Below are 14,381 nucleotides of genomic sequence, written 5' to 3' on the forward strand. Positions count from 1 at the left end.
GATGTACTGAGATTGAATATAGAGATGTTTTAACTTAGTGCTCGGCCTTCGGCCTCGCCTCTAACAAAAGCGTCATAAGATACAAGTCATCAGTAATATAGATGTAAAATAAAATTAACATCTTCTTGGATCCCTCACAGGCAGAAGAATAGTTCAGGCATGTTGATGGATTAGGGCTTCCAAGAGTTCCAATAGTCTTGCATGTAAAACTCTTTAGAGAATCATAGAGGGGAAGATACTCTTTCATAATTCTATAAATCCACATAAGCCAAGAACATTTCGCATCATCAACTCGTTTTATTATTTTTTTTTGTAAGAATCCATTAAACGAAACAAATAAATCTAATCACATTTCTAACTTCAACATGTGTCGTCTCTTACAAAACATCAATGTCATTTGCAAAGAAATTAAACGAAACATTATTACACATTGGAATTGTCATAAGTGATCAATACTTGATGGAATAGCAAAACACTACATTTGCTAATGAAGTTACAGTTATGTCCCATGACTTATTTGATGTGTATTACGATGTATAACTAATCCAACCAAGTCATGGTCCATTGACAAACTGACATCTAACATTAGTGCTAGTATTATCGTAATCCCAAAAGTTACACGAGTTACTATCTGGCTCATAAAAGTATTTAGACGCAGGGCCGGTCCTAGCAATTGCGGGGCCCTATGCGAAACTGATTGCGCGGGGCCTAGTCTGAGTGGGAATAAGGATGATAAGTGAAAATTAAGATTTTGTATTAGAAAAAAAAAATTTGACTTTACTAAGTATACAAAATTGCGATCAAATCATATTTATATGCCAGTAACTATAAAAGTAAATAAAGTATCGTAGCTTTTTTAAGGAGGTTTTTATGAGTTTTCAAGAAAATTTTAATAAATTCAGGAGATTTCCAGGAATTTTTTGTATATATTTTGCAATTTAAAAATTACACCTAGAATTAGCGCGGGGCCTATGAAAGCGCGGGGCCCACTGCGACCGCATAGGTTGCAGTGGCCTAAGACCGGCCCTGTTTAGACGAGTGATTGTAAGGAAATTGTTACACTGATTGACAGTTCCTAAGTGTCGACCTGCATTTTTAACTCTTATCTCTCGTAATTATTTTCCGCGCTCAGAAGGAATTATTCATTTTTTCCCATCTGGCATTGCACTAGCCTGTTAGGGTTAAACTTCCATAACATTTCTCTTTTGATCAGACAATGGTATAATTGGTAGAGATAAATACATGCCCTTTTACATAACACAAATCAAAGTTTATAAACCCAAAAATTAAGTTGAGGTCAAATCAACGATGGTACGTCAAACAAGAGAGAAAGAGATTATGTGTTGCGTTGTGATTTTATTAATGAGAAAATTATTTGGGAGAGAGAACCCGGCGATCTCTACTTGGGTGCCCAGGTACTTGGACTAAGTCTACTCCCTTGGGGTGTTTAAAAAAAAAGAATAACGTAACAGGCGCCTCCCCACCCCGACTCTTTGGCCCGCTCTGCACGCTGACTAGAGCAGAGCTTCGATGATAGGTTTCTGGGGAGCGAATTTGTAAAACTGTTTTGCATGTTTTAGGATGTTCCTTCAGAGTTGGAGATAATTTACTTCCTAGTCCAAACCTCCCGCAGGACGGCGGGGGATGGAAGCGGGCGGAGTTTGAACCCGGGACATTCGATAAGTCCGAACGACAGTCCAGCGCGCAATAGCATGACCAGGCAGCTATCCTCTGGCTGACTATGACTGTGCACGTATGTTTGGTAAACGAACTATGACTGTTGGTCTAAAGCTAACATTGATCAACCGCCATTCTCAAGACTAGGGGATAACTTAAAGGCAAGATTTTACTAGGCAAACAAGAATATATCCTTTTTTTTTAAAGTCAAAGGTTAGCCCAGTCTCTGGCCATCAATAAAAGTATTTAAAAAACTAGCAAAACCATTATAACAACTAATAATATATATATACTGCTATAAGCTTATCCTCAGAGATTTTTTTTCTCTTCATGAAAAAAAAAATGTGTCAGTAAAAAGACACTCTTTACAGTGGCGTCACTAAGGGATGCGTAAAGTGCGGTCCGCACTTGAATACTCTTTAAACACTGGATGAATAAACATGTTCGTCCGACACTGTTTCTATAGATGGCTGTAGAATTTCGACAGGACTAACGGGAGACGGAGTCTTCAATTTTACAGGAGGTGTTAGAGATTTTTTCTTTTCTTCAATGCTGTTCATCTTACTGACGAGAATACTCTTCCTGAAGCTGGTAAATTGATCGTACGAGGAAATACCCTTCTTGACGCAGATCCGCATTATCAGCCTCGGAGTGTAGCTTAGCATGAGGCAACCGGTGTGATTCACCAGCAGTGCAATGATCAGCAGGTGCATTTTTATCCTGTTATGCTCCGCGATGAAATACGCGGGCAGGAAGACCACCCAGCCGGTTAACGCCAACACAATATAAGTCAAGATGAAACGGCTGTGTTCGTATCCGTACCAGCCAGATTGTAGCTTCATGGCGAAGACTGAACACATCAACAGCTGTAGTATGCTGACGAGGAGAAAGTAGGCGACGATGTGGACAGGAAAGAAACATAACAGTTCCACAAATTTCTTGCTCAGTTCGGGCTGATTTTTGATAAGCCCAATTGGCTTAGACAAGTAGAGTAAAAGTAACACGGAGATCTAGGAAGTAGGAAATAATAATACAATGGTGTTATATGATGAATAATACGGATTGAAAAATGAGAAACAATTTTTTTAAAAAATTTAGGATAAAACATGAAAATATTTAGAAATACATTTTAAAAATAAAGTTTATAATGTAACAGATAGTTTGATTCATGGGTGAGCTTTTTTTTTTATCTCACTCGGGGTAGGGCTGGAACAAGTAGCCCGCACACCAGTCCAAAAAGTCCTCCGTACCGTTCCACAAGGGGGCCGTCATCAGTGACCCGTAGCTGGAGTGGTGGTCCTTGCACGGAACAGTGGCGGTTACAGTATAGAAATATGAGACAAGCTCCCCGCAGTTAGCTCTGTTCTCGGCCACTTGTAGCGAGTGGAGCCCAGGAACGGGGACGGAGCGCTATGTACACGGCACGGCCCGGTCTGGCCCAGTCAACCGATATGACCGTCTACCGTTGGGAGCTCTCAGACAGGACAAGGGATGAAGAGCCCCATGTCCAGGCCTGGTAGTTGGATAAAAGCCTTTCTAACCACCAAGGGGATAATGGCGCCTACGGCGCCGACGCCCTACTGGACTTCACTGAACGGCTGACACAGTAACCGCTCTGCTAATGGGAAGATTACGTACATGGAAGATTGTGTAGCTGTCTATTGTTTCTATAGCCTCGTCCTATTTTCCAGGTTTGTGTTCTCTAAGACTCAGACGACGACCTATAAAGGGGGACTAATTCAGCGTTTACCACTACTTCAGTTAATCATTATTTCTTTCCCTTGTTCTAGATACCAAACAAAATAATTTATTACGAATAGTTAATTAACTAACTGGTTTTTTTTTTCATTGATTCTTGTGTTGTCAGGTTAAAGAAATAGTTGTGCGAAATTTATGCTTGACCCAAGATTGCGTATGGGAGCAATATCAACTTTTTACCAGACAGACAGAGTGAGTTGATATAGGATTTTTAACTCTTTATATCCGCAGTCACCACATGACATAATTGTTCATTGTTCACATGTGAACATTCTACCCTGTCATGATTAAGCTTCAATAACATTTTTGTTTGTAATCAGAAAACGTTACTTTTGGCATAGAATTATAAGAGACTGCATGTTATTTTTATATAACACAAATTAAAAGTTTATAAACCAAAAAACAAAATTATTTAATTTAATGGGGTCAAATCAACAATACTATCGTTAATTAGGAGAGAAAAGGTTAAAAATAAATCAATACATATATATAAGGTACCCTTACGATCTGTAGGGCAGTTAATGTAAAAGTCATATATTTAAATGGCCGACTGGTAACGAGGACCTGGTGTTGCCAGAACATCGACCAGCTGACTTGGGTACTCATTAGAGTCGGGCAGTGGCGTAGCTAGGGTGGGGGGAGGAGGGGGGGAGAATTTGAAAATCCCCCCGGGCCCCTACATGAGGGGGCCCCAAATGAGTGTTTTTTACATTGAAAATTTGGTATTAAGCAAATGCAGGGGCCCCCAACGAGGTCAAGCCCCCCCCCCCGGGCCCCTGAACGATGGAAAATTCCTAGCTTCGCCCCTGGAGTCGGGTGTACTTAGAGGCCCTCTCTAAATAGTATTATTCAAAATCCCAGTTTTCGTCAAGATTTGACTCCTAGGCCCTCGGTTCGGAACCCAAGTGCTCCATCCACTGCCACCACCTCCCTTATAGAGCTAAAAGTAAAACCTGAATAGTCCTGATTTTAAAAAATATATATTATATTACTTTCTTATTACATACAAAATTATCCTGTTGGGAAAAAAAAACAATAAGAATGAATGTGTGTATTTATGGTGTATGGCAGACAAGGGAGACAATACAGATATTTATCGGTTAAATCCCCTTCCTCCTTTAAAAAAAAAGTGAAAAGTTGTTCCTCCTTGATGTTGCAGATGATGTGGCTCTCTTCTCATCTGTTTCTATGGCCTGATGTTTCACGAGGGTGTAATGTTGCCATAACAATGACCATCTGTCATTTACTTTTACCCCTATTAATGTCAGGTACTCAAAGGAGCTAGTGACCTTAGTGCGACATTTAAGAATCGAGGTTCTAGTCTTAGTTGTCAATGGCCTTCGAAGTTACTTAAACTATTTTTCCCATAATCTCTCTCAATCAATCTCTGTCACCCTCATTCCTTATCAATCAATCTCTTTCTCCCTCTCAAAAAATCTCTTTTTCTCCCTCTCAAACAATCTCTTTCTCCCTCTCAATCAATCTATTTCTCCCTCTCAATCAATCTCTTTCTCCCTCTCAAAAAATCTCTTTCTCCCTCTCAAACAATCTCTTTCTCCCTCTCAATCAATCTCTTTCTTCCTCTCAAACAATCTCTTTCTCCTCTCAATCAATCTCTTTCTCCCTCTCAATCAATGTCTCTCTCTCAATCAATCTCTTTCTCCCTCTCAAAAAATCTCTGTCTCTCTCTCAACCAATCTCTTTCTCCCTCTCAAACAATCTCTTTCTCCCTCTCAATCAATCTTAGTCTCTCTCTCAATCATCTTTCTCCCCCCTCATTCCTTATCAATCTCTCTCTCTCTTTCACTCCCTCTCAATCAATCTCTTTCTCTCTCAATTTATTTCTCCTCCGCCCCCACCCCATTCTCTCTCACATTCATTAAATCTACTCCTCTAACACTCTCTTTCGCTCATTCTATCCCTCCCGAACTTTCTCATCCTTTGACTCTCTCTCTCTCTCTCTCTCTCTCTCTTTTTATATATATATCTAAGGCACAGGGAATTCAAATATGCCACATCGCTGCTTCTCTTTACAAAGCTTCTATCATCTCACTCTGTCTGTCTGTCTGTCTGTATGGTGAAGGGTGTGTACACGTTAGTTGCCCCATGCCCATTCTCGGATCTAGTTAAAGCTTTGCGCACAATTATTTCTTGGCGAAGACAATGCATCAATCAATTTTAAAGAGTAACCAATTAGTCCATGGATTACTGGTAATTAATCTGTTAGTATTCACAGATGTGGCGAGTTTTTTCCCCTTAAATATTTTTACACGTTATTTCTCGAAAAGTTTAGGCACACTCCATCAGCTTCCTGTGAAAGCGAGAATCGACTACAAGATGGCTGCATTTTGTCGTCAGTGTAGCCTATCTATAATAAAAAAAAATGCCCTTGTACCTTAGCAAACTGATTACTCGATATGTCCCCCAGAGAGCCCTGCTTCTAGTGGTGCCACGTTTCTCCCTCAAAAGCTACGGTTTGCGTGCTTTTTCAGTGCACGGACCAAAGTGTTGGAACTTACTCCCCATTGATCTCAGACACACAACATTCTATACTACATTCAAGAAGAACATCAAGACCTACCTATTTAAAACTTTTTTAGATTAGTTTGTCATTTTAGCTGTCGTGTTTATGTTTGTTAATGTTATCACAGCGCCTTGGGCCTACATTTTGTTTGTTCACTGAGCTCTATACATAAAATGATTATTACGACATCATTAATAAAGACTTACCTCGATTATAATCACGACAATCAAAATTAAGGCAAGTTGCGGTGTCGTCTTAAGAACTCCTGCTTGTGCTTTATATACATAGATAATACGCAACAACAGGGCTGAGTACTGGACATAGAAAGAGAAGAGGAACAGGGCGATGGCGCTGGTACAGCTTAGTTTGCTGGGGGGCAGCAGGTAGAGGGGAACCGAGAAATAGCCGCAGACAGTGGCGTTGAGCTGCAAGACGACGAGCCACATGGGGGCGTCGCGTTCTTTGGGCTTGTTGTGGGTGAGCACCACGCCCAGAACCATCATCGCGAAGAGGCAGCTTCCAAGAGTGGCGCCGAGGAACGCCGCGGCTGTCGGGGTGTCCAAGCCGTAAACGGTTGGCTCTATCATCCTGCACTCGGAGAACTTGCCGTCTTTTAGCTCGGGCCACTGAAAGGACGGGCACTTCAAGCAGCTGGTGTTGTTGACCACGACTATCTCGTGGTCCAAGCAGCGCACGCAGGACCAGCAGCAATGGAACGCTTTGGTATACTCTCTCTCGGAACAAACAGGTTGACATTTGGCCGCTTTCTGCGTGTCCTCGAATCCGAAATCCAGCATGTCTAACGTTAGCGGCTCAATAAATGATGAGTCCTCGGTGGAAACGGTGTACGATCCGATAGGCACATTTAAAGTCTGTTTTTCGCCGTCAGAATTATTGCTGATTATCATCTGAGAGACATAAATTTCGTCGTTTCTGATGTTTTCTTGATACTCTGAGATTACGTCAGAGCTTAGGTATTTAATAAAATCTGTGTAATGCTTTTCAAAACATGCCGTCGCTTCTGCATTCATGGCCTCTGGGCAGTGTTCCTTAAGAAGCGACTGTAAACCCATGGCGAAGATGTCTATGGAGTGCTCCAGTGCTTCTTTGTTAACAGCTTCAATGTCGGTGATTGAAGCAACGTGACCCTGGCTGCAATCCTCATTTTCACAGTGGAACTGATTCAATAGCTTTTGAAACCACGGATTAGCCAGGACAGACTCGGCTTCAACCTGTTTATTGTTGTATGGACCTAATGAGGTTAGCATCACCATTCCAGATATGATGCCCTGGTTGAGCCAGGTGTCCGTTACAACCCAAAGGAACTGATTGCCAGCTTCCAAATGGTGCACGGCTTGCACGAGAAAATTAGCGGAAATCGACGTCACAAACGCCAGGACAACTTTGGAAATTCCACTCAATAAGCCAACGACTATGTCCTCAAAGTCTGAGTTGACCGTGACCTGCACGAGTTCGATGAGACACAAGTTAGAAACCTCAGACTGCTCCCGGATCTTCTCAATTTCAACCATGTCCTCGAGACGTTTCTCCAGAAGTATTGAGAAAACTTCTATTGACGATGTCTCTAAGACGTTAAACATTGTTTTTAGAATTTCCCAGAACGAGGTCGTCTGTCTCAAGAACGTGGGGAATTTACTCTGAAATACGTCCAAGAATAATAATTTAAATATAACGTCCAAGAATAACAATTAGAAATGAACTAAAACGTCATTATACAGTAGTGTACTTCTATCAATCATGACATTCAACTTTAATACATTAATCTAAATTCAGTAAACGAGTCTAAGCTCAATTCGTGAATCTCAATTCGAAACATACTTCTAGAAAAAGGGCCGGATTTAATTAAGGGCAGGCGATGCTACAGCCCTGGGAATTCACAAAAGAGATGCACACAAAAATATCCGAATTTTGTCAGGTCTGAAATTTTGAATTATTTTTTTTTTAACTTTTTTTTTTTTTTTCATTTTTTTGCTGACAATTCTTTAAATTTTAAAGTTAGCAGCACTGTCGTGCTTCGGGTATATTGTATATTATATACTGTAGCAATACGTAGCTCAAAGGGCCTTAACACCAACAAACTCAAAAATATTCATTCGGTAACTGAAATATGCATATTTAATATTATTAATAGAAGTAAAATGATTTTAAATAGAAAAGTAATCTCTTTCTTTTAAAATATGATGGTATGCTTGTAAATATAAATGTTATTTATAAATAAGTAAAATTTGTATTAAAGCTTTCGAAAAAGTGTAGAAGCCACTACAAAAATTCTGCCCCCCGGGGGTCTCCACATACTTAAATCCGGCCCTGCCTCTAGACTAGACAAACTGAATACATTTGATTTATGCTAAACACATACTTTTAGACTCAATACATACTTCTTTATTTGTATACATGAATTTGAATTAAATGACATAAATCTAAGCTGAATACTAATGGAGATTTTCATTATGAATCATAAATGACGAAAAGCGTACCGATAGCTATCTTTATGGTGTATCCGGTGTACAAAGTAAGGGAAGCGCTGATAAACTATGTTGTTGTTTTTTTTTAAATGAATAGGGTCATTTTTGTGTGTGCATTGTTTAGAACTGTAGATTCAAAATTTTAAGCCCCTTTCGTTCAATGCACAATAATAATAATAATTAATATGCAGAAAGCCTTAGACCTTATCTCTGTTGCTTCAAATCTATTAAAAAAACAATGGGCAACAAACTAGATAACATGTAATCGCAAAATACTTAAATCAATTATATGCCATGTTCTGGAGTATTGTTGAAATTAAAGCTTAATTACTTTTTTTTTAGTTGACAACAGTGAAGCTCAAATTGGCGTCCTAGACATTGGTTAATCTTTTGTGAAAAATCTTAAATAAACTAAATAAATTATTGAAAGTATGCGTATGAATCTAAACTAAATATATTACTCTAAATAATTTCCTAATCAAAAGCTTAATACATGGAATTAATAGATCATATAGCCAAATAATAAACGCAAGAGAGCAAATTAAAAATATCTACTATATATAGCAATAACAAATAACAAAACTTGAAAAGTATGTATCTTTAGTACTTTAGTGTAATGACACAGCTCTTATCTACATAATCAGTTTTAGGGGCTTAAATAGCAAACCCTTTTTTAAATATTGCTTTGTTCATTAGCATTTACCCAAGAGAGATAACCTGGCCTTATTCTATTTATGGTATTTTATCATAAATCTAGACTAGACCTAGAATAAGGCCAGGAAAGGCATTGGCAACAGCAATGCTTTACATAGGCATTGACTCGGGTCCAGGGGCGGACTGGCTATATGGGCAACCGGGCAAATCCAGTAGGCCTACCCTAATGGGCTGGTAGGGCCACGAATTAGCCGCATGGATGCCACCATGGAACGGATCAAAATGTTAAAGCCTTTATAAAACCTTATAAAAGGGCCATCTGAGCGTTGTGTTTAAAAACAAATCTTTCACAGATTCTACTGTGTAATACTATTTTAATCTAACACATTTTCCGAAATATTGTGATAGCCTACATCTGTAGATAATGCTACTAGTAGCCTTCATCCTTTTATGGCTAACACATTTAGCGACTAAAACATTGATGACAGGCAGGCCTAGAATTGGATTCCCATCATATGATATGCAAGTTATTAGCCAGATTGTATAGAAATGTGTTCACACAGGTTTTTTTCAGACTGTTTGGCGTCCAAACAGGTTTTTTTTTCAAACTTAGGGCTCGAAGAGGCTTCGGCTCAGCACTTGGACGATCAACAAGGTTATATCACTCGGGTAAATGCGTGAAAGCGAAACGATAAATCTCATCAAATGTTTAACCGAAATGATAGGTCTAATCAAATGTTTAACTGAAATGATAGGTCTTATCAAATGTTGAACCAAAATGATAGGTCTTATCAAATGTTTAACCAAAATGATAGGTCTTATCAAATGTTTAACCGAAATGATAAGTCTAATCAAATGTTCAACCGAAATGATAAGTCTAATCAAATGTTCAACCGAAGAGATAAGTCTAATCAAATGTTCAACCAAAGCAATAAGTCTAATCAAATGTTCAACCGAAGAGATAAGTCTAATCAAATGTTCAACCGAAGAGATAAGTCTAATCAAATGTTCAACCTCCATACAGCAAGAGCTACTAACCTGGTCGTTAAAATCACTTCCCGAGTCCCAAGCGCTCATAATGGGGATGCCTGCACCTCCGAATAGAATAGATATCGGCACTGTCACGTGGTTAATGGATGTCCCAATCACTCCGACTACCTTGTACGACGTCAAATAATTAGATTGGTCTTTAAAATAAACACAGATACTAATAATTATTTCATATTACCATAATATGTTCAATGCATATCATTATTCTGGCTTTCAAATAGATTTACGCTAGATCTGAAGACGTCTACCGATAATGAATACGTCATAGCGGAGATGAACAGGTCCGATCGTGGCCAAGCGTCATAGAAGGCCTGAACACTGACCTGCAACGTCGCCACCTGTGGGTAGTTTAGACCAATAGCTCGCTGTCACGTCACAGGTCTGTACGAGATGGCAACGAACTATTGGTTTTCCCTGCACACAGGTTGCGTCGTCGTAGGTCAGTGATCAGGTCTTCTATGACGCTTGGTCTCGGGGTCACTTTTTATTTTCAGAAGGAATGCCCGGGCATTTACTGCGGTGGGGACGATGTCTCCCCTCTCCATAAGCCAGGGGTTTTCAACCTGTGGATCGCGACCCCCTTGAGGGGTCGATTGACGATTTGCCAGGGGTCGCCTAAGACCATCAAAAATTAGGATTGTTACTGTCTATTCTTCTATTGCTGTGTGTGTCTATTGGTGTGTGTGTGTGTGTGGGGGGGGTTACGGCAGAGTGGTATATTGTAAAAAGTGGTCACCGAGCTTAAAAGGTTGTGAACCGCTGCCATAAGCGAACGAAAAATACGCGATTCGGTTTGACATTAATAGTGTAGCTGGTTCTTCCAGAATGTAGCGGGCAGTGTCCAAAAGTCATCAGCTGCAGATTTGTCTTTAGGGTTGTCTTATGTTTCATCTCCCATGTCTGAGTTTAAACACTATGTAGAAGTGGTTTGAATTCAGAGTTTTAAAAATACTTTTCACTAAATAATTTTAGCTCGCAACAGCAGAGTTCTAAAGGCTTTGTAGCAATTTAGATCTATTATTAACTTAAAATTATAAAGCTATTTTATAGGATGGCCGCCTGGTCGTGTGGTATGTGTTTAGGACTGACTAAGTATTCTCTGGTTCGAGCCGCAGCCATCTCCTGAGGCCCAGAGATCTATTTTTGGAACTTCGAATAGCCAGATTTCTATCGATGTATAAGAGAAAATAAGATTTTAAAAAACTTAACAATATAGTTCTGCTAATTAAAATAATAATAATAACTCAGCTAAAGAATGACAGCGTTAAGAATAAAATTATTTGCTATTTAAACGTATCAAATAAGTATTTCAAACGACTTACTTGTTGGGGTATAGTCGGAAGGGTCAGATCGTGGCAGAAATCGTTTGGCCTGAATCATGGCTGACTGCACATTTGAGCAGAAGTCTAGAAACACAAACCCAAGAGTGATGTTCGGAAGGAGGTCAGCATCCTAAAGTAACAATTTGATAATGCGGTAAACAAACTTCGCATGAGGACCCTAAGGATGTAGTGTACTGATTAATGACATAAGTGTGGGCACTTTAAGGAACACAACTTTGAACCTAACACCGTTGGATGTCTGCCTGTGCGTGTGGTATGCGCTTTGGACTATCATTCAGTAGGCTCGATCCCTGCCCGCTGCCATTGGAGTAGCTAGGGTGTAGGACGGGGTTCCTAATTTGAAAATTCCCCCCCCCCCCGGGCGCCCACAATCACATATCAACTTATCTAAAGATAAACACAATCATATATCAACTTATCTAAAGATAAGCACAATCACATATCAACTTATCTAAAGATAAACACAATCATATATCAACTTATCTAAGGATAAACACAATCACATATCAATGTATCTGAAGAAATGCACGTCGGGTATAACACAACACCACAATAACTTATAGGTAAAAATGATATTACAGAAGACAATGACCTAACAGGTTTATCTCGGGACCTACCAGGTTTATCTCGTGACCTACCAGGTTTATCTCGTGACCTACCATGTTTATCTCGTGACCTACCAGGTTTATCTCGTGACCTACCATGTTATACCTCGTGACCTACCAGGTTTATCTCGTGACCTACCAGGTTTATCTCGTGACCTACCATGTTTTCTCTCGTGACCTACCATGTTTATCTCGTGACCTACCAAGTTTATCTCGTGACCTACCAGGTTTATCTCGTGACCTACCAGGTTTATCTCGTGACCTACCAGGTTTATCTCGTGACCTACCATGTTTTCTCTCGTGACCTACCATGTTTATCTCGTGACCTACCAGGTTTATCTCGTGACCTACCATGTTTTCTCTCGTGACCTACCAGGTTTATCTCGTGACCTACCATGTTTTCTCTCGTGACCTACCAGGTTTATCTCGTGACCTACCAGGTTTATCTCGTGACCTACCAGGTTTATCTCGTGACCTAACAGGTTTATCTCGTGACCTACCAGGTTTATCTCGTGACCTACCAGGTTTATCTCGTGACCTACCAGGTTTATCTCGTGACCTACCAGGTTTATCTCGTGACCTACAGTGTTTATCTCGTGACCTACCATGTTTATCTCGTGACCTACAATGTTTATCTCTGACCTACCAGGTTTATCTCGTGACCTACCATGTTTATCTCTCTGATTCTTGCGACCAGTATCTCCGTGGTCTGAATGATGGCTGTCGCATCTAAGGAGACTCTCTCCCCGCACACTAACTTCTGGTCATACTCCGAGAAGGAAAACAGACCCCCGATGTTTAAATCTCCTAGTTCCTGGTACGTGGCATCCAGTCTCCGGTCACCAATGATGTAGCCCCTAACACTATCAGAGATACAGAGTATCAAGACTCCAAGGAACAGTGACATTTGATTTTTAAATGCCTCTAAGTTGAATATATTATACTGTGTATTATATAACAATTAGGCATCTCTCATTTCAAATGTTGTCCTGTGTGCATCCATGCTTAGTGGGTAGATGCCTTACGGAGCGGAACTTTTATGTTGACTATTATTTTATGTTCAAAATGTAAGTTTTATACAAGGTGCATGAGTATTGGCATTAAGCGAATATAGAGTAAAGATCTAATATACACAGCTCTGTAGACTCCCACATCTCCATTTACACAATAGGCGGCCTACATGCAGAAACTTATTATCCGACCAAGTAGATTAAATTTGGTCTGCCTTTTCGATAGGACATGTTTAAATAAGTTTATAACTAGATCTAGGAATAAAAAAAAAAACCCTAGTCACTAATCATATTGTAACAGAGCAGAGTGTTTTGCAGACCTAGATGTAATTCTTAACACAATTTTGAGAAGAGATTGTATTGTAGTGTTTTGTTGTCACTTTAACTATTAATATTAACTGTCACCAAATAAATGTTGTTAATATGAACCTATTTAGTCTATATGTAGTACTAATGTATGAGAACGGAGAAGTTAATTTCTTTAGTTCGGGTAGTCTAGATAGACCATATTTCAGAAAGTGAGTTGAATATTTTCCCTACACTAGAACTAAATATTTCACTTTGTTATTTTCATTTTATTCATTTCCGTTTAGCATTAGTTTCAAATGGTGCTGGATCTTGGCATCACTTTACATGTTTCGGATGTTCCTTTCGAATAAAAGATTAACCCTTTCTCTCCTTAACTGACGAAACCCAGCATTGATTCCACCAGAATGTGGTAAATAATTACGGAGAGAAAGAGTTAAGCCTATGACATCGTAACAGAAGGCCTCAACGCTAACCTGCTGCGTCACAACCTGTGGGCGGTTTAGACCAATAGTTCGTTGCCAGGTCGTACAGACCTTCGGACTCGAAGACAAGCCTTATTATTATTATTATATAATGCTTATTATCTTATTACGACATGTTCACTTAACACTTTGGCCGTAACCCAGAACCTTATTTTTTTTTTTTGCAAATTCAATAAAACAGCCCGCATTTCAACCCCCCCCCCCCCCAACATCGTTTGGCCAGTGTATTATGTTACTTTTAATCTTAGGATCGAGGTTATAGCCTACATTCTGTTTCAACCTTTATGTAGATCGAATTTTAATTTTAAATTTCGCAAAAAAAACAAAACTCACTGTTTTAAAAAAATATTTAAAAATTAAAACAAAGTATCTTGTGATTAGAGATTTGAACCAATGACCTTCTGGTGTAAGAGTCTGACACTCTACCGACTGAGAAAACCGGATGTTATTAATACATGTGGAAATCAAAACGAAAATATAAAT

The 14,381-nt window shown here is 39.5% G+C and overlaps 1 protein-coding gene across 1 annotated transcript; it reads right to left on the reverse strand.

The window, feature by feature from the left end:
* Positions 1-297: 297 nt before the first annotated feature.
* Positions 298-13,890, reverse strand: LOC106060219 (metabotropic glutamate receptor 3-like). The gene is made up of 5 exons (XM_056027760.1): positions 12,765-13,890; positions 11,472-11,601; positions 10,138-10,286; positions 6,166-7,617; positions 298-2,687 (listed from the first exon to the last, which is right to left on the reverse strand). Exons 1-5 carry the CDS (start codon positions 13,002-13,004, stop codon positions 2,097-2,099), a joined length of 2,562 nt encoding a protein of 853 aa, XP_055883735.1. The 5' UTR covers positions 13,005-13,890; the 3' UTR covers positions 298-2,096.
* Between the last annotated feature and the right edge of the window lie 491 nt (positions 13,891-14,381).

Source organism: Biomphalaria glabrata, chromosome 4 (assembly GCF_947242115.1).
Source record: "Biomphalaria glabrata chromosome 4, xgBioGlab47.1, whole genome shotgun sequence".
In the NCBI taxonomy this organism is placed as follows: domain Eukaryota; kingdom Metazoa; phylum Mollusca; class Gastropoda; family Planorbidae; genus Biomphalaria; species Biomphalaria glabrata.